This window comes from Phoenix dactylifera, chromosome 3 (assembly GCF_009389715.1).
Source record: "Phoenix dactylifera cultivar Barhee BC4 chromosome 3, palm_55x_up_171113_PBpolish2nd_filt_p, whole genome shotgun sequence".
NCBI lineage: Eukaryota > Viridiplantae > Streptophyta > Magnoliopsida > Arecales > Arecaceae > Phoenix > Phoenix dactylifera.
This window is the reverse complement of record NC_052394.1, coordinates 14,111,968-14,136,124: the sequence shown is the minus strand read 5'-3', so window position 1 is coordinate 14,136,124 and position 24,157 is coordinate 14,111,968. Positions and strand designations below refer to the sequence as shown.

The window sequence follows — 24,157 nt, the reverse complement described above, 5'->3', positions numbered from 1 at the left end:
CTTGTAACAATGGTTTTGGAATGAGATTGCAAGGCGGGCCATATCAATTCTCTCAGAGTGGCAAGAAGACATGCTCAGACTTTTAGAAAACAAAAGGTTCGCTTCAGTTATGTGATTTACACAATTGGCTGCATGCAAAGCTAACAATAAGATGTATTCTAATAGTTATTCGTGAGGAGGCTAAGTCTTATTTTCTATAGCTGCCAAAATGCACGAAGCTTGAACTGTTAAGAGTGGCTTGAACCACCCAATGTGACTCGCCCTGAAATATGGAGTGGAACTTCAAGATCTTGGTTAAAACCATATTGCCAGCTTGATGTTGATTCCTTGTACAGGTGAAGCTGGAGCCGTAATAACTCCTTCCTATTGTCCATGAGGTTCTTTACGCTAAATATTTTATAGCTCAAGATAAATATATTAGGTCTAGAGCATGAAAATTTATGCGTTCAAGACCCTGCCACTATAGAGTCCGAGAAGGGTAAGATCTATATAGCCTTACCATCAAGTATGAAGATGTTGTCTACGTATCCTGAATCCATGACACAATAAAAGACCTTACCATTTCACCAAAACCTATCCTTAGAATACACAAAAAATAAATAAAAGAAAGAAAGAACTGAAAATTTTTAAAAACTGGTCAACATATGTCTAAGTTAACTTGGGTGATTTGCCTATTTGTCATTTGTTGGAGGAAAGTTTGATCTAATGTTGGGTGATTTGCTCCTTATCAGACAGCAGAAAAGAAACATTTTCTCCGACAGCCCCGTTTTCTTTCACTTTCTCAGCAACCAAGTACGGCCTTAGTACTTACTCTCCTTTCTATTTTTCAAATGTTTAAACTTACAACATATCTACATCAAAATGAGTTGTCCAACTTAAGCCCCATTTGGTAAAGTCTAATGGGCTAGAAAGCACTTTTTGACCCTCCAAGCTTTTGTTCTTGCGGATCAGTAATTGGATTTCATTACTATTAATCCAAATCAGTCTATGATCTGCATACTTTTAATTAAGCTAGTGCAGAACCACACCAAATCATGTACCGGCCACACTGGCATCTTGTAAGCATTCATCCAGCCACCAAAAATCAAACCAAACAAATTCTAAATCATATAGAAGCCGAGATATATAATTCCTCTATGATCACAATTTGGGATTAAAAAGACATCTTTCCCATAACTTACAAAATTCAAATACTATGACTACTTATTGATGGATCATCAGCAACAAATCTGTGCAGTATAAAATTTTATTAAAGATGGGTACAAACTTAGGGAAAAAAGATCTTTAGATTGTTCTTTCTTTTCAACGTCAACTTATAAAGACTAAATGAAATTGATGACAATATATGCACAACTCTTCACATGCATCAGCTTTACGATCAAACTTTTCTCAGAATTTTTAAAAATGTACAACCCCAAAGTATTAAGAAGATGACAGATTATACAACATTTATATAAAATAAAAATTCAAAACCTGCCATAATTACACCAAAAGAAAAAGGCCAAGTGGCTCATTTCAAAAATCTAGAATTAGAAAGAAAATGAAACACTACATATTTTTGGGGTGAATTTACAAGATCCATGAGGTAGCAGCAAAATAATTAAACAATGGTCTCCAATGTTATCGACTAATGTATTCTTCGATATCATGTTTCTCTGTTGACTGACTGATCCTGCATTCTTTTTATACCAAGTTATCTCTGTTGATTGACTGATGCTGTATTCTTCTATACCAAGTTTCTTTGTAATGACCCAATTAATGTATGAACATTTGACTGCCATCTGACTGTTTTGTTTCCTGTCTGGTTTGATTATTGCGTTGCCGCAAAATGATTAAATATGGTCTCCAATGTTGATTGACTGATGCTGTATTCTTCTATCCCAAGTTTCTCCCTGATTTATAAAATCGACAGGCTTAGCAAGAGACAACCAATTCCATACATGGAAATTCAGATGCCATTTTATACCTGTTGTGCTCCAGATGTCCAAATATGTCAGCAAGAGAGGACCCTTCTCCATAAGGCAACTGAAACTCAGCACCAGACAATGTATCAGCAAAGAAAGAACAAAAGAACAAGCTCAACTATCTGAGAGCATCTGCTTTATACATGCAGATGCTTTTGTGTGTCCTGTTAAACAACATCTCTGGTAGGGATCGACACGGGCAAGAAAATGATGTTTGTACCCGCTTTAAAATAAAAATGCAGACTACATTAAGACCTTAAGTCATCCTAGAAAAAACTCCATGAATTTAAGCACTAAGCTGCAAGATATTTGGAGGTGAGGGCACGAGATTCTTCTACAGTTTTGGAGTGATACTATTTGCAATGTGGTCAATGGCTATTTTTGTATATAATTTCAACACTGGGGTACAGATAGATATATTGCAGATTTCCAACGTGCTAAAAACCCTAACAAGAGTACTAGAAATCCAAAGGACTTCCGTAACTTTGCAAAAAACATTGATTCAATGAACGGGGAAAAAACAACCCCGTAATGACCAAGGAGAGATAAACTGCACTCAGATATGCAAATTACCCAAATATAAACACATCACCTAGATGAAAAAAATTGTTTTTGAATAATATTTTAAAACTTATTTGTGACACCCTTTACCTGGTATTTGACACTTAATCCGTTGCACCCATGAAATGTAGCTCCAGGAAATGATGAGATGATAAATGAATCAATCAATGAAAACTTTTCTTTGGCCAACCACCATTCAAAGAATATTCTCAAGGGGATACCGCCTATTCATAAAAACCAAAATAAACCAATTAGAAGTTTCAAAATGTCAAACTAAGGTGCCATCTACTCACAAGGCAACACTAAGCATATTCTAAAACTGCAAATAAAGAAAGAACTATTAAAATCTTAGAAATTTGAAGAGATAAAATCACATCGTAAGAAGAAGGCCTCCAGCATATACAAGTTGCTTAATTGTTAAACAAGCAGAAATTCCGAAGATCTGAAGCAACAATAAAGATAACTGATTCAGAGTCAAATTAAACAGGAGAGATTGTAAAACTACTATACAAACATTGCAGAAGAATATGGATGAAACGAATAGAAACATTTTGAAAGATGTGTAATCAAAAGCCTACTAGATCCTCATTTCCAATTTTATGTCTCTCTGATGTCAGCACACTTCTTACTTCGGTTCATGATAACAAATCAAGAAAGATGTTTCAGGAGCTCAAACATCAAAATTTTTTAATCAAAAAACACATCTCTACTACATTGTAGTCGATCAACATCGAACTTTATGTTTTCTTTGGTAAAGCTTAACCAACAAGCTAACCATCTTTATCGGTTTTGCTGAATTAAAAACCAATGATCATCAAATATTCAAAATATTTTAGATGGTTCTCATCCTCTATGTTATCCTTGCCAGCTTTTATGTTCACTTAATTATTAATGTTCAAATTTATTGCAATCTAGAGCATCAATTTGTCCCTAAATCTCCTAGGGTCCAAATAACAATCCTCCCCATTAAGAATCAAGGATCCTGAATCCCTTCACCTTTTTGAACGTGCATCCAATTTATGCTCTACTTGTGTACTCATATAATACCAATAACACCTCTCTGTTGCATTCACAAATCCATTTGGAACTTTAATGTTCATCTTAGTTTTAAGAAGAACACCCTACAACATTTACAAACAGTTGCCTCCTACTTCTTCCATTTCCTCGCCATCATTAATTTGAATAAAGAAATTCATTATAAGCATTAACTTCTAAACATATTACAGAAAGTCGAAACGTCATCCAAGATATCTATGTTATAGATTGATCCAAGTCCAAACAAGCAAGCAAGCAAGAAACTTTTCCTATGGGTTAGAGAGAGAGAGAGAGGGGGGGGGGGGGGGGGCAGCATTTGTTATGCTGTCTGGCGTGAAATAAATACCGACAGATCCCTTAGCAATTTTCATTTCTTTTCCCCATTTTCTCCATGTAAACTCAAGCTTTTACGATTGCCATCCTCCCAACACCAAAAAAAAATCCCAAAAAGTTTCTTCCTAGAAATTTCCTTCACTTGAGAATTCATACACAAAGAAAGCCACTTTGTTGAAATAAAAGAATAAACTTTCCTGCAAACCCTATTTATTTCTTTTCAACATGCTATAGAAGATATCGTACACAGCTTTTTTCATTAACAATATGCCCAAACATTGTTGTCTTCCATACCCTTTTCATCTTAACCAGCTTTTCTTGGGGCATACTGTGCACAAAGACCACATGGTTTCGCATATTCCAACTAAACATCCCAATAATCGGCTTGCTTAGTTATAAATATCGCCCAGCTCAAGTGCAATTACTGAACAGATATATAGTTGGAGTACTCATTTCCCCAGATAGTGTCTCACAGTTGAAGTTGAGAGATGGAATTGCAGATATAGGTCTTATGCAAACCACAATATAACTTCCAGTTTCTTTTACTTTTACATCCCTCTTGTTGATATTTATTCATCCTATCTACTATATCTCCCATCAAAGATTTCATATCTTTAATTCTTCCCATTACCTTCATGTTTGTAATGTGAGATGCATGTTTGGAAGCATTGAACAAATTTTTGCGTGAATTAATAACATCCAACTTGTGAAGAGGGTCATATAGCGCTAGTGATATAAATTTTCAGTATAATCACATTTTATAAATACAAAACCAAATAAATCTAAGGGAGACTGATGTTAACAAGATGATACAAGAATGATACATGTACATAACTTCATTCTTAATGAACAACTGCATAACAGTGGGTTATGTAATGGGGAAAAAATCTAAAAGAAATTCAGCAAAACTGTAAAATTGTGTTTATGAATGCCAAACAGCAAGTAAATGGCTGAAGAATGGCATTGGTAATGCATTTGAATGATGCTTTTGTATTGATGAGTAGTTTTGCTAGGGTACCTTTTTCAGTAGAAGCAGTCATGCTTAATGTTTGGTTTGATGTTGACAAAAATTTCTTAGAATTCCATAGAAGTAAAGATAATGATTCATTTTGGTCAATGAAAAAAAAAATCTTGTTTAGGCTTGTTGGTTTTAAGGAAGGTTATTTGCTGGATTTGAAGAGTGCAACCGATAGGTGGCCTCTTCCGTTCATGTAAAAGCATTATTTCCAAAAAAATATACGAATAAGCTCTTCTATTGGCCGTGAGAATGATAAAAAGAATTCAAGGTATAGGAGCAACTGAGACATAGATAAAAGCATGCAATACCATCTCGAGTTAGCTGCTCTGATAACTGTTCACCAAATACGCCATCAGTGATAGGTGTGGAGGATACAATTGTCCGGATGGATTCTTCATTTCCAAGCATGCGTGCAATTAATATTATCATTTCCCATGTCAAACTGATTTCTGATACACTGTCTGTTTGTATTGTTTCACTCCCGCCAATGCAAATTTCAAGGTCGCTAAGTATGCTCTTTGTATGACTTGGGAAGTTAAACAGAGACTCTTGAATTCTTTTACATAGATTATCTAGCTCGATGGAGCTGACCTCAGTGGGTTTTACCTGAAAACAAGGACAATCAATGATAAGTGGCATGACATATCAAATGATATGAAGATGTGAAATACCTCAAGCTCAAGATGATTTCCAAATCGGGTTTTCAGATGCTGTGGGCTCCCAATGCATCTAAGGCTGCCACCGACCTTTAAGGAGGAGAAAGGGAAAAAGAAAAAAGCTTAGTATTGTCTACGTAGTCCTTGAATCATATCACTAATCTAAAATATATATTTTAAAGTAGTACCATAATGCCAATCCGTGTGCAGAGGGCCTGAGCTTCATTCATGCTGTGTGTAGTAAGGATAACAGCTGTCTTTCCTCGTCTAGTTGATAAGCGAGATATGACATCCCACATAAATCGTTTAGCAAGAGGATCCATACCTGTAGTGTATAATTAGAATTCAAAAAAGATACTTCTAGGAATTAGTTGCAAGAATTATTGAACTTGCTGATATTTAAGATTTTTAGCAGAGTAGCATAAGTAATTATATCATATAACTAACACCATATTTACTGTAGTAAACTGTGAAGTAGTAACCTATTTTATTGTTAGAGATATTTTGGTTTACCTGTAGAAGGCTCATCAAGAATCACTATAGGAGGATTGCCAATCATTGCAATAGCAACAGACAGCTTGCGCTTGTTACCCCCACTTAAAGAATATGATGGCTTATTTGCATGCTTGCATAAATCAAACTCTATCAACTTCTCATTGACGACCTACCAGTATTGCCACTTGTAGGGATCAGTTGCATGGAATGACTAGCAGTCTCATGCAAGATGCAAGCATGAAAGAAAATGGAATAAAAATCTCTAATGCATGGCATAGTCAACAAACTATGAGATGATCTCCATACATCATTTATGCCGATTTCAGGAACACCCTTTATTCTTGCATAAAGCTCAAGATGCTCACGGGCTGTCAGAAATTCTAGAAGTGCATCAAATTGTGGGCAATAACCAATCTGCACAGAAAAAGGAAAAAAGTGATCATCAAACTTTCTTTTAGATGGAGAAGAGAAATAGTGGCTCAAGGATATTACAAGCCGACGAGCAGCCTTGGGATGCAATCGTATGTCATTGCCAAAAATATATGCAGTTCCACCTGTTGGCCACTCTTCCCCTGAATGACAATATGGGAATGACATTAGAAATGAATAACCTGGCTATTGCAGACACATGAGCACAAGCACAGTAGACTTTGATCACAACCAAAAGAGTGAGGTTGCCGGTGGTTATTAAAATTTAAAAACCATCATTTCTTAGGGTTTATATCTATTTCTACTGTATGCATGTCTAAGTGTACATATGGAATGATGGTTATAATGCTAAAGTAGGGTTCCAACTAATTTTCCGCCAACAAAGCCATGAACCTCATGAAGCAAACTGCTAAATAGGCTGTTACATGATCTTGGATGAAAAAAGGGCAGCCCAATGCATGAAACTTCCACCATTCTGGGATTTGGGGAGGGTTAAATGTATGCAAGAGGCTGTTTCCAGGTTTCGAACCCTAGAGGTCACAGTGGAGCAACCTTACCTTTGAGCCACGGTTCACCCTTTGTTACATGAGCTTGGATGAGAACAGAGGAGTTATTTATGGGACATAAGAGGATCGAGATTTCAAAATTGTAAATTTAACTTCAACAAAATATGCCTAAATATAGATAAAATTTTAAATTCCATGTAAAAAATACATTGCAATGAACATGGATGAAGTAATGAAGCAACTCACTTAAGTTAGTCATGGTGCTAGAACAACGACCAAATTATTTAACTACTGTGAAACTTGCTGATGTATGTCTTCAGGATTTGATAATTAGATGAGAATATATTAGTGCTATTTGGATTATCAGAAATCTAGAGGGCACAGATTGATCTATTAGTTGTAAGAATTAGATTGTGCAAGATACAACTATAGATAGAATTTATGAGAAGTATTAAAATATATGCTGTTTCAGAGGGGTTTCCTTCGAATCTAACAGTATCTAGCATCCACAATGCTGACCCAAAACAAAGAGGAAAGGTATAATTGTTGACTAAAGCCACTTATTTGTTTCAATTGCTAGTACAGAGTGCAACCGAACTACTGCAATTGATCCAAGAGGATCATCAAACACACTGTGGACTGATTTGGCGACTTCGGATAGGTCTAGAATCTAGACCGAGTTCGAGAGCAAGATCCACCACAATTGGGACTTGATCATGCAGCCTAAACTTTCGAAAGCCATAACTTCGTCGTACTACATCTAATTATGATAACCTTTTTTTTTGTATGTATATGTTTGTAAATTGGGTAATTTTTCAAAATTTAAGGGTGTCACAACCCCCAAAGCGTTCATCACACCTTGCTATGTGGGGGTATGGCCTTGAAACAAGCCAATCAAAGTACTTTCCTTTCATGTATGGACATATTTTCTGATTTGGGAAGAATTAGGCAATGCGGCAGCAAGGGTAAAGTTGATGTAGAAGTTGAGATCAAACTTGAAGATGATTTTCATCTTATCAAGGATCTCTTACTACTCACTATTTTAGGAAATTTCTAACATCTTATAACTAGGAGAGGAATCCGACATGGAATTGGGGACTCGGATCTCACTATTATAAGTAAGAAACTGTAATTAGTTCGGAAATCAATTAATGAAAGCTCAAAACCCTACTTTTGCCACCGGAGTTTTAGTATTACTTTTTGTGAGAGGTTCAAGTTGAGTGGATTGAAGCAATTGCTTCTTTCTCTATCGGTTCAAATCAGCAATGAAAAGAAAATTTACAAAACTAAGCCAAAGTAACCACTTCAAAAGCTAAGATGTTTCATATGTTTTGCACAACAAGCCTAGTTGAGTTTTTAGTAACAAGATGGGTTCCTATGGAAGAGCAACCGAAGATAAGGGATGGAGGACCATGACTAGAGGATGGCATGTGGGCTGCACATGCTTTTTCCAAAAAAAAAAAGAAGAAAAGAAAAGACAAAAATAATAAATGTTAACGTTATCGACCTTCTGGTTGATAACCATACGCTCTAATTGTGCTACTTCTGTATGTGAGATCTAGGAATGGGCTGAGAATTGAACAGTGGGGCCATGTGCCAAAGCATATTTTAGGAACTAAATATTCGAAGCGCACGAATTGGAGCCTTGCAAACAGAAGAGCAAGCAGGAAAAGTGGCCTAGAAGACTAAAAGCAACATAAGCGCTCACACACAAAGAAAAAAAAAAGAAAATATTAAACCCATAGCATAATGGAAGACAAGCTTTCCCGACTGACATTACTAAGATTGATATCGTCAAAAACTCCAACTAGCAGCCTTCATTCATATGCAAGTTACAAGTGCAATTTGCAAATAAGAAAACAGAAGGAAACTGCTTGACCACCTATAGTTCTTTACTGAATTGTCAATCATCATCATATTACATATACGAGAACAACATAACAGCACTTGAGTGGACATTTAACTTATACTATAATACATTGACACTTTTAAGAATTGTGACCTGTTATTCTAAGAGAGCAAAAACCATAAACTAAACCGCCTCCATCTATCTGGGATCAGCATTAGATATCAAAGTATGTTTCATCATGTTCAAAGTATGTTTCCACAATTGACTCACAACTTTCCAAGCAAAGGCTTGGTTCAATCCCTCACTCATTGATGGAAATCTAGCAGTTTACAACTTAGCTTAGATTCTGAGTTGTTGCTAGATTTATAAAAATAAAATTTGCAAGAAAAGAGGGTAATGGCATGAGAATTATCCATGAAGGGAAAAGCAGTTGCAACTAGGAAAGTTTGTCAGTTTATCTCAGAACAGTTCTGATACTAAGAACATACCAGTTAACATTGACAAAGTTGTAGTCTTCCCTGCACCATTTGTTCCTAGAAAGCCAAAACATTCTCCTTCCTGAACAGAGAAAGCCAACGAATGAACTGCAACCTTTGCAGCATGATTTCTTCTGGCAGGATAGACCTGATAATTCACCAATAAGGCATAGCACATCTATTAAAATGTTCAACAGAAACCCCATATAAATTAAAAAAAGGTGAAGCCCATGCCCTGATTATATGTGGAAATACATGCTAGTAGAAACTAAATTGATTGTCGTCATCTCCAAGGAAACTGTAAAATTCATGGTACAAATAAGAAGACCAAAGAAAAAAATTAGCACCTTCCGCAGATTTTGCAAGTAGATTATTGCATTATCGACACAACCACTGAGTATTCTATATCTTTCTGCTTTAACATCCATATCTTCTTCAACTATCGATATAGCAGAATCATCAAATGATCCCAAAAGAGGCTGGGTATAGCTTGTGGTTTTATCATGTCGGAGAGAGAAAAAGTTATGCCATGACTCTCTAATTGTAGCCACCTTTAGTTTTTGATGAGGAACCAGTTCAAGCCCAATAGTGAAGAGGAAGTAAATGATACTCTGTTGCAATCAAAGAAAATGAAAATCACTATAACATTCTTACAATGCTGGGAAGGCAATAAAAACTGCTAATAATTAGTACTAGCGCATGCCTATCAATTATGAAAAGACACTGTCGGGGTTGCAATTGTTGCAGAATTTAAGATATTTATTTTATACCATAGCCAGGTCATATGTAATTTACTTACTATATAAGAATAAGTGGGAAGCTTCTCAAATGCTTAAAGAAACGGTAATCTGAAGAAAGTCATGAAGCACAAAAGTATCAAAGAGTTTTTTACAATATATTTGTGGCTTCATGTGGAATATAGTACCTATTATACCTTCATATATGAGTAGTCATATAATGGTATATTGATATGTGTTGCATCATAGCAGCATATATTCATGTGTATCAGCTTACCTATTAGACCAACAAGTTACAAACCCATACTCAAGCAAACTAAAAACAAGTCAGTTCTTTTTATTTTTGACATCAATTTGATTAAAGAATGACTTAAATATGGTACAATCATAAATTAATTCTTCGATGAGGATCCTTGTAGATGCAAATAATGAGTTTTCTCATTTTAAAAGATAAATTAGGGAAGCAAACTGATAAAATCTCCTTGTATTTCCAATTCAAAATGTCAACAAAAAGGGAGAATTAAGCCTACATCGGGGAAGTAGTAATTGGGAAAAGACTGGCAGAGAGAAAAGATATAGCCCTTACCAAGAGTTAATGGCACAGAAAAATTATTTAATTTGACCCATGAATGACTAGTGAGGCTAGATGGTTATACTATGGCTATAACTTAGTTTATGGATGAGCTAGAAAATCCATTAACTTGACCTTGGTTTGGTTGTGTAATGTTCCTGTTACTTGTTTTTGCAATGTAGATGCCATGGTCAGCGGAACCATCCCGAACCAGGCAGTTCAGGAAGTACCGAGCCTTACCGACAGTGGATCAGGACGGTTCCGGCAACCAAAACGAAATAAGGAGAAGGAGAAGGAAAGAGAGGAAAAGAGAGAGCGAGAGGGGGAGGGAGGGAGGGAGAGGAAGGACGAGAGGAGGCCGGGGAGCATGTGGAGGGCCGCCAAGAACTCTGCCAGAACTCTTAATATGAAGATAAAAAAAAGAAAATGACGCATCGAGCGAGACCATTCTGTTCCATTAAAGGACGGGCTCCGCCTCCGGTCTCCTGTTTCGTTCGAAACAAAGGCCCCGGCCGACTTCACTTAAAAATCGTAAATTTAAAAAGGGGCACCCTCCGGAGCCTCTGTTTTGAACGAAACAGAAAATCGGAGGCAATGGCCCTCCACGCACTCGCCAACCCTCCCCCGGCCTCTTTGTCTCTCTCTCCCTCTCTTCCCCTTCTTACTCTCTCTCATTTCCTCTCTCTCATTCTCCCTCTCCTCCGCCTCCTCTACAATGTCAGTACGGGCCTGGCACGAAACGGTATTGGGGCGTACTGACCCGTGCTGCCGAGCAACCGGTCTAGGCCCCGGTTCCGGCGTAGTAGACCATGGTAGATGCAGTTTTTAAAAAAGTTCTTGTTATAGCAAAAAACAACTACAGTAGTAACTAAAAAAGAAATTGAAAGCCATTATTTTTTTATTCTATTAACAGGATACAAGAGCCTTCAAATTCTGAATTATACTTTACTTTGGTGAGTTACATGCACAAATAAAATATGCCTTCATCCTCAAGATTGTATGCCTTCAATACACTGTAGTAGTGTTTTTAGGTGCTCATATAACATAACGTATGCTAGAATGGTATCTTGAATGTTTTTCACTTCTGAATATCCACTCACATGCAAATCTAAATGATTATAATATTAAACACATTTAGATGACAAACATATGCTTTAAATTTTTTGTTAGTGTGTCAATTTTTGAAATAAATCATCAAGGAGTAGTCCATATGATAATAAGACAACTTTACCAAGTGTCTACCCAAAATTTGGTGAACTGCTGAGGAAATTGTATCGAAGAATATTTTTAGGTGATTGATATCAGCAAAAGAAATGCTTCTTCAAACCTTGTTAAGGCATGTTTAAAGAAAGATGCCTATTGGAAAATGCTAGATGATGAGTACCATAATTTCTAACCTTTATCAGTACATCATAATTTGCACTTGCCTACTTGGTTTTGTAGATGTTACCTGATAGCCCACCCATCTGATCTTGCTATCTGAGAAATCAGGTTTGATCCTAAAAGAAGGTTCTTACATTATCGTTAATATGTTTTTGAGGTACTTGGTTAGATACATTTGACAAGAGTCTCATCACAATGGTTGTACTAACTCAATAAATTTTGAAAGCTGAACTTGTGCACTTATTGCTTAGAATGCTTATTTGAGCTTCTAGATTGTTTCTAGGTGCTGTTATAAGGGGTTAAATTAGTACAGCACAATAACTATAACTGCTGGCAACTAATGGGGATAATATCAATCTTTTCTCACTAGAAGTTTTCAACTAGCTTATTATAGTGAAAAGATTAATTATACAAACTAGTATTATCAAACTCCCCCTTCTCCTTTATCTTTTTCATCTCCCTTCATTCTTTTCTGTTCTTCTGTCTTTCATTATCCTTCTACTATTTCTGTGACTCTCTGAGGTAAAATTTTTGAAGAGAACAGGCTGCTGTATGATGTCCAATCTTGATTTTTTTCTATATCCAAGAACATGGATCCTAACAATATTATACAAGTGATAGCATTCTTAGCATTCTTACTTAAAATAATATTAAATCCAATCCCAAATATGAAAAAATCTCTAAGAGCATACATTTGAAGCCTTATCCGATAAGGTTAACCCAAATATCAATCCTATCTGCTACATTATGAAACTTTAGCCTGCATGTTCTAAGCGTTATTCCTCACTACACTAGCAACCCCATCCACCCTTGTGTGAATCGACCAAGGTTGTCAAATTGCCGAGGCAAGGCCAACCGGCGGACCCCTTGTATGGCCTAGGTGGGCGCCTAGGCACTTAGCCGGCCTCCTAGGCAGGAAAGCTCTCTAAACTTTTATTTATGTCTACTTTTAATTATATGAATAAATAAGCATGTCCGTATATTCTATATAAGGCTTGGTGTACAGGACCATACCGTACCGTTCTAGACATACCCTAACATACGGTAATGGTACGCAGTCTTAAACCATACTGACACTCAGTACGGCTTGCCATCTTATACCATACTACGTATCTACACCGTAATAAAATGGTATCGATACAAATCCAGTACCAAAACAGCAAACCATGATATGTATACTCCTTTTTCACTAGACATGGGATCACGAACCTTATTTTTATACTTAAAATGTCCAAAGATCAAAATCCATAAGGACAACAATAACAACATTGTAGCTCCTGCATCATCCAACAAGGTGCAGAACAAAATTATGTAGCCAGCACCTAACAAGAAGCAAAAGGAGGCAAGTAGACTGGAGGCTAGTAAGCAAAGACAAAGAAAAAAAATTAGGGGTAAATTAGAAGAATGGCCAGATGAGGAAGAGGTGAGCTGGTCACTATACCAGCCACTACCATTCGTCGTTGTCAGCTGACTTGTTGATAGCCATTGACCAGCCCACTCATTATACTAGGTTGATGGTAGCCTTTGTTCTCCTCCCACATGTCCCATATGGGGCTTAAATGGAGAAAGAAAATGGAAAAAGAAACCCTCAAAAAGGTAAAATTTAAGAGCTTGGCCAAACTAAGCACCTAGGTGGCCACCTAGGCAGTTGCTTTTAACAACAGACACACTCTACTCCTCCCTTCCCTCCCTTGCGTCTGTATGCATGTATTTGTGCATATCTAGGACTGTATTGACTTTCCAAGGATTATGGCTATTATACAAACAAAAACTTTGAATGGAAAACAAATTCGCACGAAAACAGAGTTTTTTAATCAAGCAACAAGATAGGTGAGAAATGTGCAAGCAGTCAATAAAAAGACCCTCCAACGATGTTTAATAAGAGATCAGAAATTTTAAGACATTGTAAACTCAACCCTATGCCATCAAGAATGAGAGGGTTCAAGCACCCAAAAGATTAATGCTAACAGTTCCAGCAAAGAATTCCTCATTCTTTAATACTTATGCAATAGAAAAAGCTTTTGACTTAAAGTCTCCAACAATAATCTAAACCAAGGTCGGAGGAACCAGTACCGGACATGGTACCGGTTCTCCAACAGGACGATTCGGTACGGGCTGTGTCAGGCCCATACCGAGAGAGGGACTGTGGGAGAGAGGAAAAGAGAAAGAGAGATCAAGCAGGGGAGGGAGGGCCAGAGGAGGGTGGCAGACACTGGCGAAGTGTCGGTGGAGGTCATTGGAGGTCAGCAGAGCAGGCTCTGGCCGCGACCTTAAAAAATTGTGTTTTTTAAGTGAAGTTGGCAAATCTCTTGTCGACTTCACTTAAAAATCACAGATTTTTTTAAGATCGTGGTTGGACCCTGTTTCATTCGAAATAGGGTTAGTAGCTGCGGCCTCGCTTCATGCGGCCTCCATCGGCACTTCGCTGGCCTCGAACGGCCTCCACCAGCGTCCTGCCTTCTCTCTCTCCCTCCCTCCCCTGCTAGCTCTTTTCTCCTTCTCCGGCCTCGGCAACGGGTTCTGTTTTCGTTGCCGGAACCATATTGATGAGCCACCGGTACGATTCGGGACAGTCAGAGCCGCTCGGTTCGGGACAATTCCGCTGACCCTGATCTAAACCAAAGTTTGCCGTTCTAGTACTAGACGTTGTACTGGTACCATGCTAGTACAATGTCGGTATGCCCCGTATGAAAGGTCGGCTCGGCATATTGAGACTTGGTACGCTCTCCATACCAAGTCTCAATTCAGTACCAGTATGGTATGGTTACTATGGTACGCCCGATATAGGGTTGTATGCACTGGAATGGCAAACCAAGATCTAGACTGCTTCAAAAGGGCCACCAAACCGATCCTAACTAGACTTGACCCATACCAAACCAAATTGAACACCAAATTGGGTCGATTCAGCCATGCGAATCGTTTGGAACTTTGGATTATAAAATCGCCCACCCCCCTAACAGTTTCTCTCCCTCGCTCGCTCACACTCTCGCTCTCTCTTCAATGTCGACTGACGCCTTTCGGAGTTCCAGCTGCCACCACCAACAAGGTAAGGGCCCCTTCTCTCTCTCTCCCCCCACTTCCTCTCTCTGCTCCCCTCCTCCCTTTCCCCCCTCTCCATAATCCCTCCTTCCCCACCCTTTCTTCTTCCCTCTCCTCTCCATAAGCCATCCCTCTCTTCCCCTATCTCCCTCCCTCCTTCTCTCACTATCTCTCTCTCTCTCCCCCTTCCTCTCTTTTCCTCCCTCCATCCCTCCTCTCTCTTCCTCCCCTTCTCCCTCTCCCTCACTCTCCTTGGTTCAATACGCCTCAAATCAGTACAGTATGTACAGGTGCCAAGACGAACCAGTTGACGGCCGATACGACCCTCGGTATCAGTCCGGCGAACCTTGCTACTTTAAGAGGTTATATTTATCATTTCACACATACTTTTCTTGCAATTTTCTATATTTTTTTCTTTTTTCCTCTACCAATAGTGTTCTAAAATTTCTATCATTTTTTTAAAAAGTTCTATCGACTTCTTCATGTGTTTTATTGTCAAATCTTTCTTCTTAAGGCTCGTTTGGCTAGGTCCAGCTAGATAGGCTGCGATTGGACTGCCGCATGAAATGAGAAAGGAAGTAGGAGAAGAAGAAGGGCAACTGTTTGGGCGGCGGGTTGTCATATGGCTCTTTCCCCGTACACTAAAGAAAAGATCCCTCAAGATCTTTTTGTTCCTTAACTTGTAGGGATCGGACCTGGCGACCTTGCATTCTCGCTTGGATCCACTCTCCCATGACCTAGGTTCGCCAAATCGGTACTGAAGGGCATGTCGGAAGGCAACCAGTTTAGCATGATACCGGTATAGGGAGGAGAGGGAGAAAGAAACACAGGGGGGATAGGGAGAAGAGAGAGAAGAAGAGGAAGGGAGAGAGAGGGGGGCAATGCCGGAAAGGGGATGCCAAAGCACCTCCACCTGCAGCCCTTCTGAATGCGAGTTCGAGAGAGGTGGAGAAGACCATCTTCAAATGGAACCCTAGCTTTCCATCTTCTCCACCTTCAAGAGAGCTGGAAAGAGGCATCAGGGAAGGCGAGCGGGGGCAATCGAGAGCTTATATAGGCCAACCTGACCCCAGCAGGATGAACCATCCTGAGCTGGCATCACTTTGGTTCGATATGGGCCGAACCGTCCAGTTCGGGTCGATTTGACAAATCATGCCCATGACTCTCCTGCTGGCTCCCTACTTCCCCATACTCTCGCTCTCTGGCCAATCTTGCCGAATCCGACTAGAAGTTACAAACAAGCCCCTCATGTGAAGAATTTTCTGCTTTGTTAAATTCAAGCCGCAAGAAATAGAGATTGTACTAATTAAAATCATTTAGCATGCATGAATCATAACTGGCTTCAGAAAAATATTCAAGCCCTACAATTCTTATAGCCAAGTTTTTTCTCTTCTTATTTCTTGTCCACTTTTCAAGAATTAGACTTACCAATTATATAAACCCAACCTATTTATAGTTCTACTTGAACTGCTCTTTGTATATTATTGCCCACACACCATAGAAAAGCTTGTAAAAATTCAATAGACTTGTTCTTTGTTCGACCCGATATGGGTTGTATAGATACTGAAATCTTTCCAAGATACATATGATGCAAATGAAAGCTCATCACATCCACACGTGTCTTTTTGCTTAGTGAGCCTTCTATCTCTTTCTCCAACTTCTTATCTTACGAGCACATAATCAAAGACAAGGAGATGGATCTGATCTTCCAACATTAATATCAGAGCCAGAAGTGAGCTATTTATTGTGAAAATCCTTAAAATGCAGAACTTAATGCTTGCAAAATTTCATCTGCAACAGGCATGATGTTCAAAAACTTTTGGAATAGCAAAGCATCCCAAAGCATTTCAGTGGGCAGACCATCTTTGATCACTCCAAACTTGTTTGGCAGGAACTCCAAAAGAAAATACGCTGTGATGTTATCAATCTCCATGGGTGCCCATGGCAGGTCCACTTATAATTCATTTTTCATGCATTTATAATGAGAAATGGATAAGAGAATCACTGAGAAAAGCCCAAATAATAGCATTGTCGCACTGTAACAGTAAGATCAAACAAATGAAGCTTAGTTTCTAAATTTTGCTAAAGTCAGATTAAAAAGAAACAATTGGTGTCTGATTAGTTGAAAAGTGAGTGGATATCTGATCCTGATACCACTGTCACTGATTTCAACATATATTAAAACCAGTACACATGAAAAAAGAGCCAAACATTTAATAAAAGGGGAATGAGATAAAAGAGAAACCTCAAGAAGTAAATAGCAGATAGAGGCACCAGTGACATTCCAGTCAAGAACGTCATTTCCAGTTCCCTCTTTCATTTCTTGCCGTCGAAGAGCAAGTGAAGCAAGCCCGTCCGCAAAGCAAAACCCTGGTGATAACCTGAAGAAATTCTGCAAAATATGCCTTAACGTCAGGGAGAAAAGGATTCAATTCTCAATAAAAATCATAAAAGCAGTAAACTGTTTGTTTTCAGCCTAGTTTGAAGGCAAATGTTCTTTTTTGAAATGTGATGTTTAAATATAACTACATACTGCTCAGGAAGTAACTCGACAATTTGATAGAAGTCGCTAGTGCAGTTAACAACTCCATCTGCACCTCCATTCATATATCCAATATACTAGCTAATGTATCAAGTACATTGTTCTTCCATTTTCATTTGTGTGACATTATAGATATGATACATCAAATCAAAGTTCGAGGAACTTTGATTTATGGTTCTCAGCCTGACATGAAACTTCTAAATTAGTGCTGAATTCCTGGCTAAGGAACTTTATGATAGAATCCTAGAAGACAGGTTTGCTCGTACTTGACACCCATTCTATTAATTATACAGTTTAAGCTCATGCATCCAATGAATAACTCTTGTAATTTCTCTTACACTTGGGAAGATCTAGGTGACAAAGAAACAAGGTGCAATTCATACAAGAAGTCACTTTCATCACTAAGGAACAAATTTAAAAACCAAGATCCAAGTTAAAATAACATTAAATAAAAGAACTTCTAATTTTAACATTTGAATACTAGTTGTCAAGATTTTCAGACATGAAGACTCTGCCAATTGCCACAAAGAATCCACTGATGATTGTGCATAACATCTGAAAAGTATGGTTGTTAATAAAAAAAAGGCATACTCTACATTGTTTTGCATAACATACACATATTTTGGTAATTTTGTAGGACATACAAATGAGTAATTACTCATGCACATATATCTGTATGATTACTTTGCAACAGGTTAAAGGAACAAGAGGCGACTGCAATGAATGCACATCTTCTTTCTTTATCAAATAGATTTCCCCTAGGGCTTTAAAGTGTCACAAGTAGAGCAGCATGCCAGTTTCACCATTGGAGACCTTGAGAAAATTTGAAAGAGGCAAATATCAGGAGATACATGCTTGGATGGTAACAGTATACTTCTTGGTCCATTTTTGTAATGAATTTCATGTGAATTTTTTAATTAAGAAATCTAGAATGCATCTTGGGCTTCTTTAATTGCATGGGTATTAGACCGGTTCGCAGGCCGAATGGTCCGCCCGGCCTGCTCAAGCCCGAAACCTTTCAAACAGGCCTATGCCTGAATTTTGAACCCCGCGGACCACGTCAGGCCTGAAATAGAAGCCCGTCTGTTAAATGGGCCAGACTTGGGTTGAGATCTTAACGCCCGGTTTGAGCCCAGCCCAGCCCGGATTTTATATACCATACATGTATGCCATAGCCCAGCCCATAGATGACCATGGTTTAAACTAAACAAGCGGCCGGTTCAATTGAGGAATAAGGCGGCTAGGGTTGGTGTTCCCGGTCTGCCACTTCTTCTAGGTCGAGAACAGCCGAGTCTTCCTCTCGTCTCATCCTCTTCGAGAATTGAGATCGCCTCCTCTTCCTCTTCTTCTTCTCCAGTTGTCGTTGGCAGCAGCATTGCTTTCTTTGCAGCAGCACCTCCTCTTCTCATCATCTTCCTCTCCCATTGCAGTAGCAGCAAACCGCCTTCTTCACTGTTGTCTCCCCCTCAATCGCAGCACCACCTTCGTTTTTCTTCTTCTCCCACTCCAAAGGTGAGATCCCTCTCCTGATTTTCTCATTTTGATACAAATTTTGCATCATGAGGGTTCTTCTTTAAGAAGTCATCGCAATGGACTTGAGGGTGTGATGGACCATGGCATAAAAAGAGCTAAGCTGAGACCCATACAACCACTTCCTTCACCCACCAAAGCTTGATCTTGTATATCTTTATATAGAGTCAGTGTTTGTTGTTGATGCCAATTTTTTTATTGTTTTATGGTTCCCAACATTGGGGTCAACTCAACTTCTTGCGAGCCAAGAAACTTGGGAAGAAGACTGGTATTGGTCAAATAACTTGAGAAGAAAGAAACACTAGTAATATTTTGGAAGGGATATAATATAAAATTTGTTTGCTTATATATCAGCACAAGGTTAGTTGGAAAAGTTAGTTCATTATCAATTTTATTCTGATCAATTATTTCACTAGCTATAGCTGTTTGCCTCAACTACATTCTAACAGCAGCAAGTTGGAATTGGATAGTGGTCTTAAAATTAATTTTAATCTACCTAGGAACTTGCGGTCAATTTCTGTAATAAGAAATAGTAGGATCGTTGTTGGTTTTCTTTTGAAGTTCTAGTACAACAGAAGTGTTTATCTGAGAAGCAGCTGGGAACATTCTTAGTTTTTGCTTAAAACTACTGCTTGGTTCTGTTGCTGTTTTGCTGGCAACAGCTTAAACTATATGATTTTCAGTAATGCGAATCTCATGCAACGCCATGTTTTGGTCTATTTGGTGGTCTGAGGTCTAGCACCAGGGCCATGATTATCTCCATGCCCAATGTGTCATTGACTAGAAGTCTACCAGTTTTTGGTGTTCGCATCTTAAAATCCTTTCTACCTTTTAAGATATGATAGCCACTGCATTACATTGTATAAATTTGACATCACTTGAAACCATAAAGACATAAGCTCATGGGCCCTACCAATCCCTTCCAAATATTTAATATTTGTAAGTTTTTTTTTTTGCATTTTTAAACTGGAAAAAAGGTCTAGGAAGCCTGAAGCCCGAGTACGTAGCAAGCTCGGGCTTGGGAAGTACGCCCAAAGGCCGGGCCTGACTAAATTAAGTTATACCTTGGGCTAAGCCTGGCCCGAACCCAGCATGGCCTGTGAATAGGTCTAATGGGCAATTATTATAGTTTTTGAGGTTGTCATTTAGCTGAAATCTTATGTTCAAATGGTATCTGTTTTCTTGTTTTTGAAAAGCTGCAATTCATAGTTTCTGATGTTGTTGTTGTCTACTTGGTAAGTGAAATCAGTATTTTCTCACACAATAATGGTTGCTTAGTAATGCAAGAAAGGATACAAATATATAAAGCAAAAGCAAATTTTAAGAAGGTAAGATTTAATAAGCATGAGATTCAACATCTCTAGGTCCATAGAATATAGAAGTGCAATTAAAAAGCTCTGGTAAAATAGTAATAAGAAAAGAAGCAAGGTACATAAAGATAGTGATGCCGCAAGAAATTGCTTAACTTTGTGAAAATGGCTAAAATGTAAACAAACCTTCAATAAAGAGTTCGCCTCTTTTGTTGCCTCAATAAGCCCCATTAGAAATGAAATAACCATAAGAATGAGCCCACTGAAAAAGTGGACCAGCAAAACTACATTCTGCAATCAAAAGGCAAAAAGAAGACAACAGTAAAAGTGTAAAATAAACATTCACAGTGTCTAGGCATACAAAGAGATATAGAGTTGATATACCTGTGCAACTGAATGGTCAGAAAAGAAAAAAGTGAGGCAATAAGTTGATGCGGCAATTGCTGAACCATATTCCAGAAACATGACAATTGTTGGAACGAAACAACCATTTCCAATAAACTGACTCAGATCTACAGATAGAGATATTTTATAAGTTCTGTGACAAATTATTGTTCAAAGCCAAATATAGAAATGATACTAAGCACTTATAAGAATAAAACTAATTTAACTTGATAACAACTCAAAACCATATTCTTGATTTGTGCTTCCCACGCACCCGCGCAGAAAGCACTTCCCTTTTTTAACTATGCATCAAATTATAACAAAATCAAGTGTGATAGTTATTTAATATTCACATAATTTCACTACTCACCAAAGATAAAAAATAGTATAACTGCAAGTGAAGTAGGAAATAAGAAGCTGATGAAATCCCATACATATGTTGATATCCAATATGACGATATAGAAACCTGAGTAGACGTAAAGAAATGTTAAATTTTAAGAGAAATGAACACAGAAGCCACTACTAGTTAAAATTTAAAAATATCATAATACCCCACTAATCAACTGCTGGTGCTTTGCTTTGACTTCACGTTCCTACATCAATTAAGACAAGTCATCAGCCCATATACTCAAACGAAGAAATAGAACTGCACAAAACTAACCAAGGATTACAACATGAAGGATTTACTGCAATCATTAAGCTAAATACAAATATATTTGGTTTCATGCATCTTTTACTCCGTTAGTATTTTCCAGTTTGCGAAAGTAAAATATATTAAAGCATTTATTTCCCTTTGCAATTTAACCTCCAACTTTAGCCCCACTTAACCACTGATAAGTAATCTGAGCTTAATAGTTACCTCTGGAGCTGTCGGATGGGTCACAAGTGTGCATAATCCTCTAAAGCATCGCAATGACCCAATTTATATTTGGGTTTTTTGCATGAATATCCTTCTAAATATCGGATTTTGCGTGAATACCCTTCCAAAATTAATATTTGCATATATACCCTCATAAAATATTTGTTTTGCTATTATACCCTTTTTTATTCTTATTTTTGCATAGGTACCCATGCCATCTAATGCCGTTAAAAAATTGACGGTTTTAAATTAAAATGACTAAAATATTCTTAATAGGTAAGTGTGCAAATAGAAATTTTTATAAGAATATACAAGTAAATAGAAATTTTACATGCTTTTGGATAAGAATTTGGGCAAATCTAATTAATCATATCATAATTATGGGGTGCTGGGCGACCCATGACTCGAAAGACTTGCCATTTACCTCCAGTCAGAATGGTTGAGTGTTCCCTCTCTCCCTTCAAAAGTTAAAAGAAACAAAAACCAAAAAACAGAAGAAAAAAAAAAAAGCCAGCTACCGAGACACCAGAGGTATCAACAGTGTAATAGATCGAGGGAGAATCCTGACGGGCCGAGGTTCCTTTGGATTCTATGAACCTATGGTTGTTGCTATCGTTCCACACTTGAACCCTACTCCCCTTGGGGCTTTTCCTCCTCATTGACTGGCATTTCCCATCCCTTTAGAGAATAATAAGGCCATGGGAGCAAGCTAACAAGCTCCTAAGAAACCCATATCTCCTTCCTGTCTGCCTTGAAAACCCGCCATAAATTCACTTAAAAACGACCAATAGTACCACCATCCACACACAAAAAAAAGAAGAGACGCTCTTGCTTGTTATCACAAAGCAAACTCATTTCTCTGAGCTTTTGCTGGATTTTCGGTGGCTTTGTGCAGCCTTTATCCTGATTTTGTTTCTCTTTTTCTGTTTCCATTACCACCAACTCAGTGCTGTTAAAGCCACCTACTTAGCATCATTTCTGGTCCTTAGACAAGCCACCTTCCTTCCAACTCAAACCAGCAGTCCTCTCTCTCTCTCTCGCTCTCTCTCTCTCTCTCTTCTGGGCCCAAGAGATTCTGAAGCAGAGCACAGCTGTGTGAAGCTCCTGTCTTCTTCTTCTTCTTCTTCCGGCACAAGAACAGCTGGGGGTGGGGGGGAAGCCGGGCACCGGGGGGTGCTGAAGCCGGGATGGGGAGGGGAGAGGAAGGCACCGCGCGCGGGGGGGGGGGGGGGGGGGGGGCAAAAGAAAGAGTAAGGATAATAACGTCATTTCAAATTTTTATTTTATTTTTCATTAATATAAATATGATTTTTTTTAACACCGTTAGAACAACCGTTATATTAGGGGTATTTGTACAATAACAGAGTTTTATGAGGGTATACATGCAGATATCAAGTTTAAAAGGGTATTCACGCAAAATTCGATATTTAGAAGGGTATTCATGCAAAAAACCCTTTATATTTTATGCAAATGACCATAGGCCATTATATCATCATGTAGCATATATGATTAACTAAAGCAAACTATGAGAACACAAGGACATAAATATACACTTTATGAGATACATTATACCCAACTTTAAATTCATGATGGACCAAAACCAGAAAAGGTGCAGAGCAGATATCATTTGTGCATCTGGGTGTGGCTTTGCAAAGAAATCCACAAGCAACGAGTTTGATTGGATGTGAGCATGTAATCGGGCCGAGGATGATCAAGCTTGGGTTTGACCAAGCTTGGTTTGAAATTAATTTTGAGCTTGAACCTTGAAATCAAGCTTGACTTATTTACCATTATATTGAGCTCAATTCAAACTTAATTTTGAACCTAGCTTAATTTGAGCCTAATTGATAAGTTTGGAAATCCTAAATTGATCTGAAATCAATTCAAGCTTGAAACATGCTCAGTTCAAGTTTGAATGATAGCTTGATTCAAGCTTGATTTCAAGCTAGGTTCAAGCCAGAATTAACATTCATAAATTCAAAGAATAAACAAACTACACTGGTTAAAGGCTTATCCAACAGCCCATTATCTATATAATCCACAACTATATTCAAGCCTTATTGAGCCAAACCTGATTGAGTTGGATCAATCTTTGGCATGGCTCGAAATTAAATTCGAGCTTGTTTTGCAAGTTCAAGTTTGATTTGTTAAGGTTTCAATTAAGCATGGTTTGAGCTTTTCTTTAGCTGAGCTCAAGCCAACCTTGAGCTGCTTAGTTCGTTTGACAACCCTAATTGGATGCAACCGAGAGTACTTAGGGAAATAGATTAACAAAAATTCAGACTGAAGTATTCTCAGCCAGCCACAGTGATAAAATGAGAAACAATATCATACTTACTGCTCTTCCTAATGATAAAGAGAACTTCAAGGAAGATGCAAATACCAAAACACTGATCAATATGAGCACAAGCCAAACAAACATCCACAAAAGGCCCCAAGCATAGTGCAGGAGCAGAATATGTTCCTCCAAGATTAAAAG

General features: G+C 38.1%; 1 protein-coding gene across 1 annotated transcript in view; it reads right to left on the bottom strand.

Annotated features, from left to right (window-relative positions):
• Positions 1-1,346: 1,346 nt before the first annotated feature.
• Positions 1,347-24,157, bottom strand: part of LOC103707982 (ABC transporter A family member 1) — an 84,719-nt gene continuing 61,908 nt past the window's right edge. Inside the window, exons 25-40 of the mRNA XM_039124675.1 lie at positions 21,371-21,412; positions 21,189-21,285; positions 20,819-20,946; positions 20,621-20,725; positions 17,298-17,444; positions 9,670-9,933; positions 9,335-9,470; positions 6,555-6,634; positions 6,369-6,476; positions 6,081-6,231; positions 5,756-5,892; positions 5,583-5,657; positions 5,220-5,517; positions 2,616-2,749; positions 1,967-2,025; positions 1,347-1,892 (exon numbers count right to left, since the gene is read on the bottom strand). Of these exons, the coding sequence (XP_038980603.1) occupies positions 1,811-1,892; positions 1,967-2,025; positions 2,616-2,749; positions 5,220-5,517; positions 5,583-5,657; positions 5,756-5,892; positions 6,081-6,231; positions 6,369-6,476; positions 6,555-6,634; positions 9,335-9,470; positions 9,670-9,933; positions 17,298-17,444; positions 20,621-20,725; positions 20,819-20,946; positions 21,189-21,285; positions 21,371-21,412 (2,043 nt within the window). The 3' untranslated portion in view covers positions 1,347-1,810. The remainder of the gene's footprint in view (positions 1,893-1,966; positions 2,026-2,615; positions 2,750-5,219; positions 5,518-5,582; positions 5,658-5,755; positions 5,893-6,080; positions 6,232-6,368; positions 6,477-6,554; positions 6,635-9,334; positions 9,471-9,669; positions 9,934-17,297; positions 17,445-20,620; positions 20,726-20,818; positions 20,947-21,188; positions 21,286-21,370; positions 21,413-24,157) is intronic.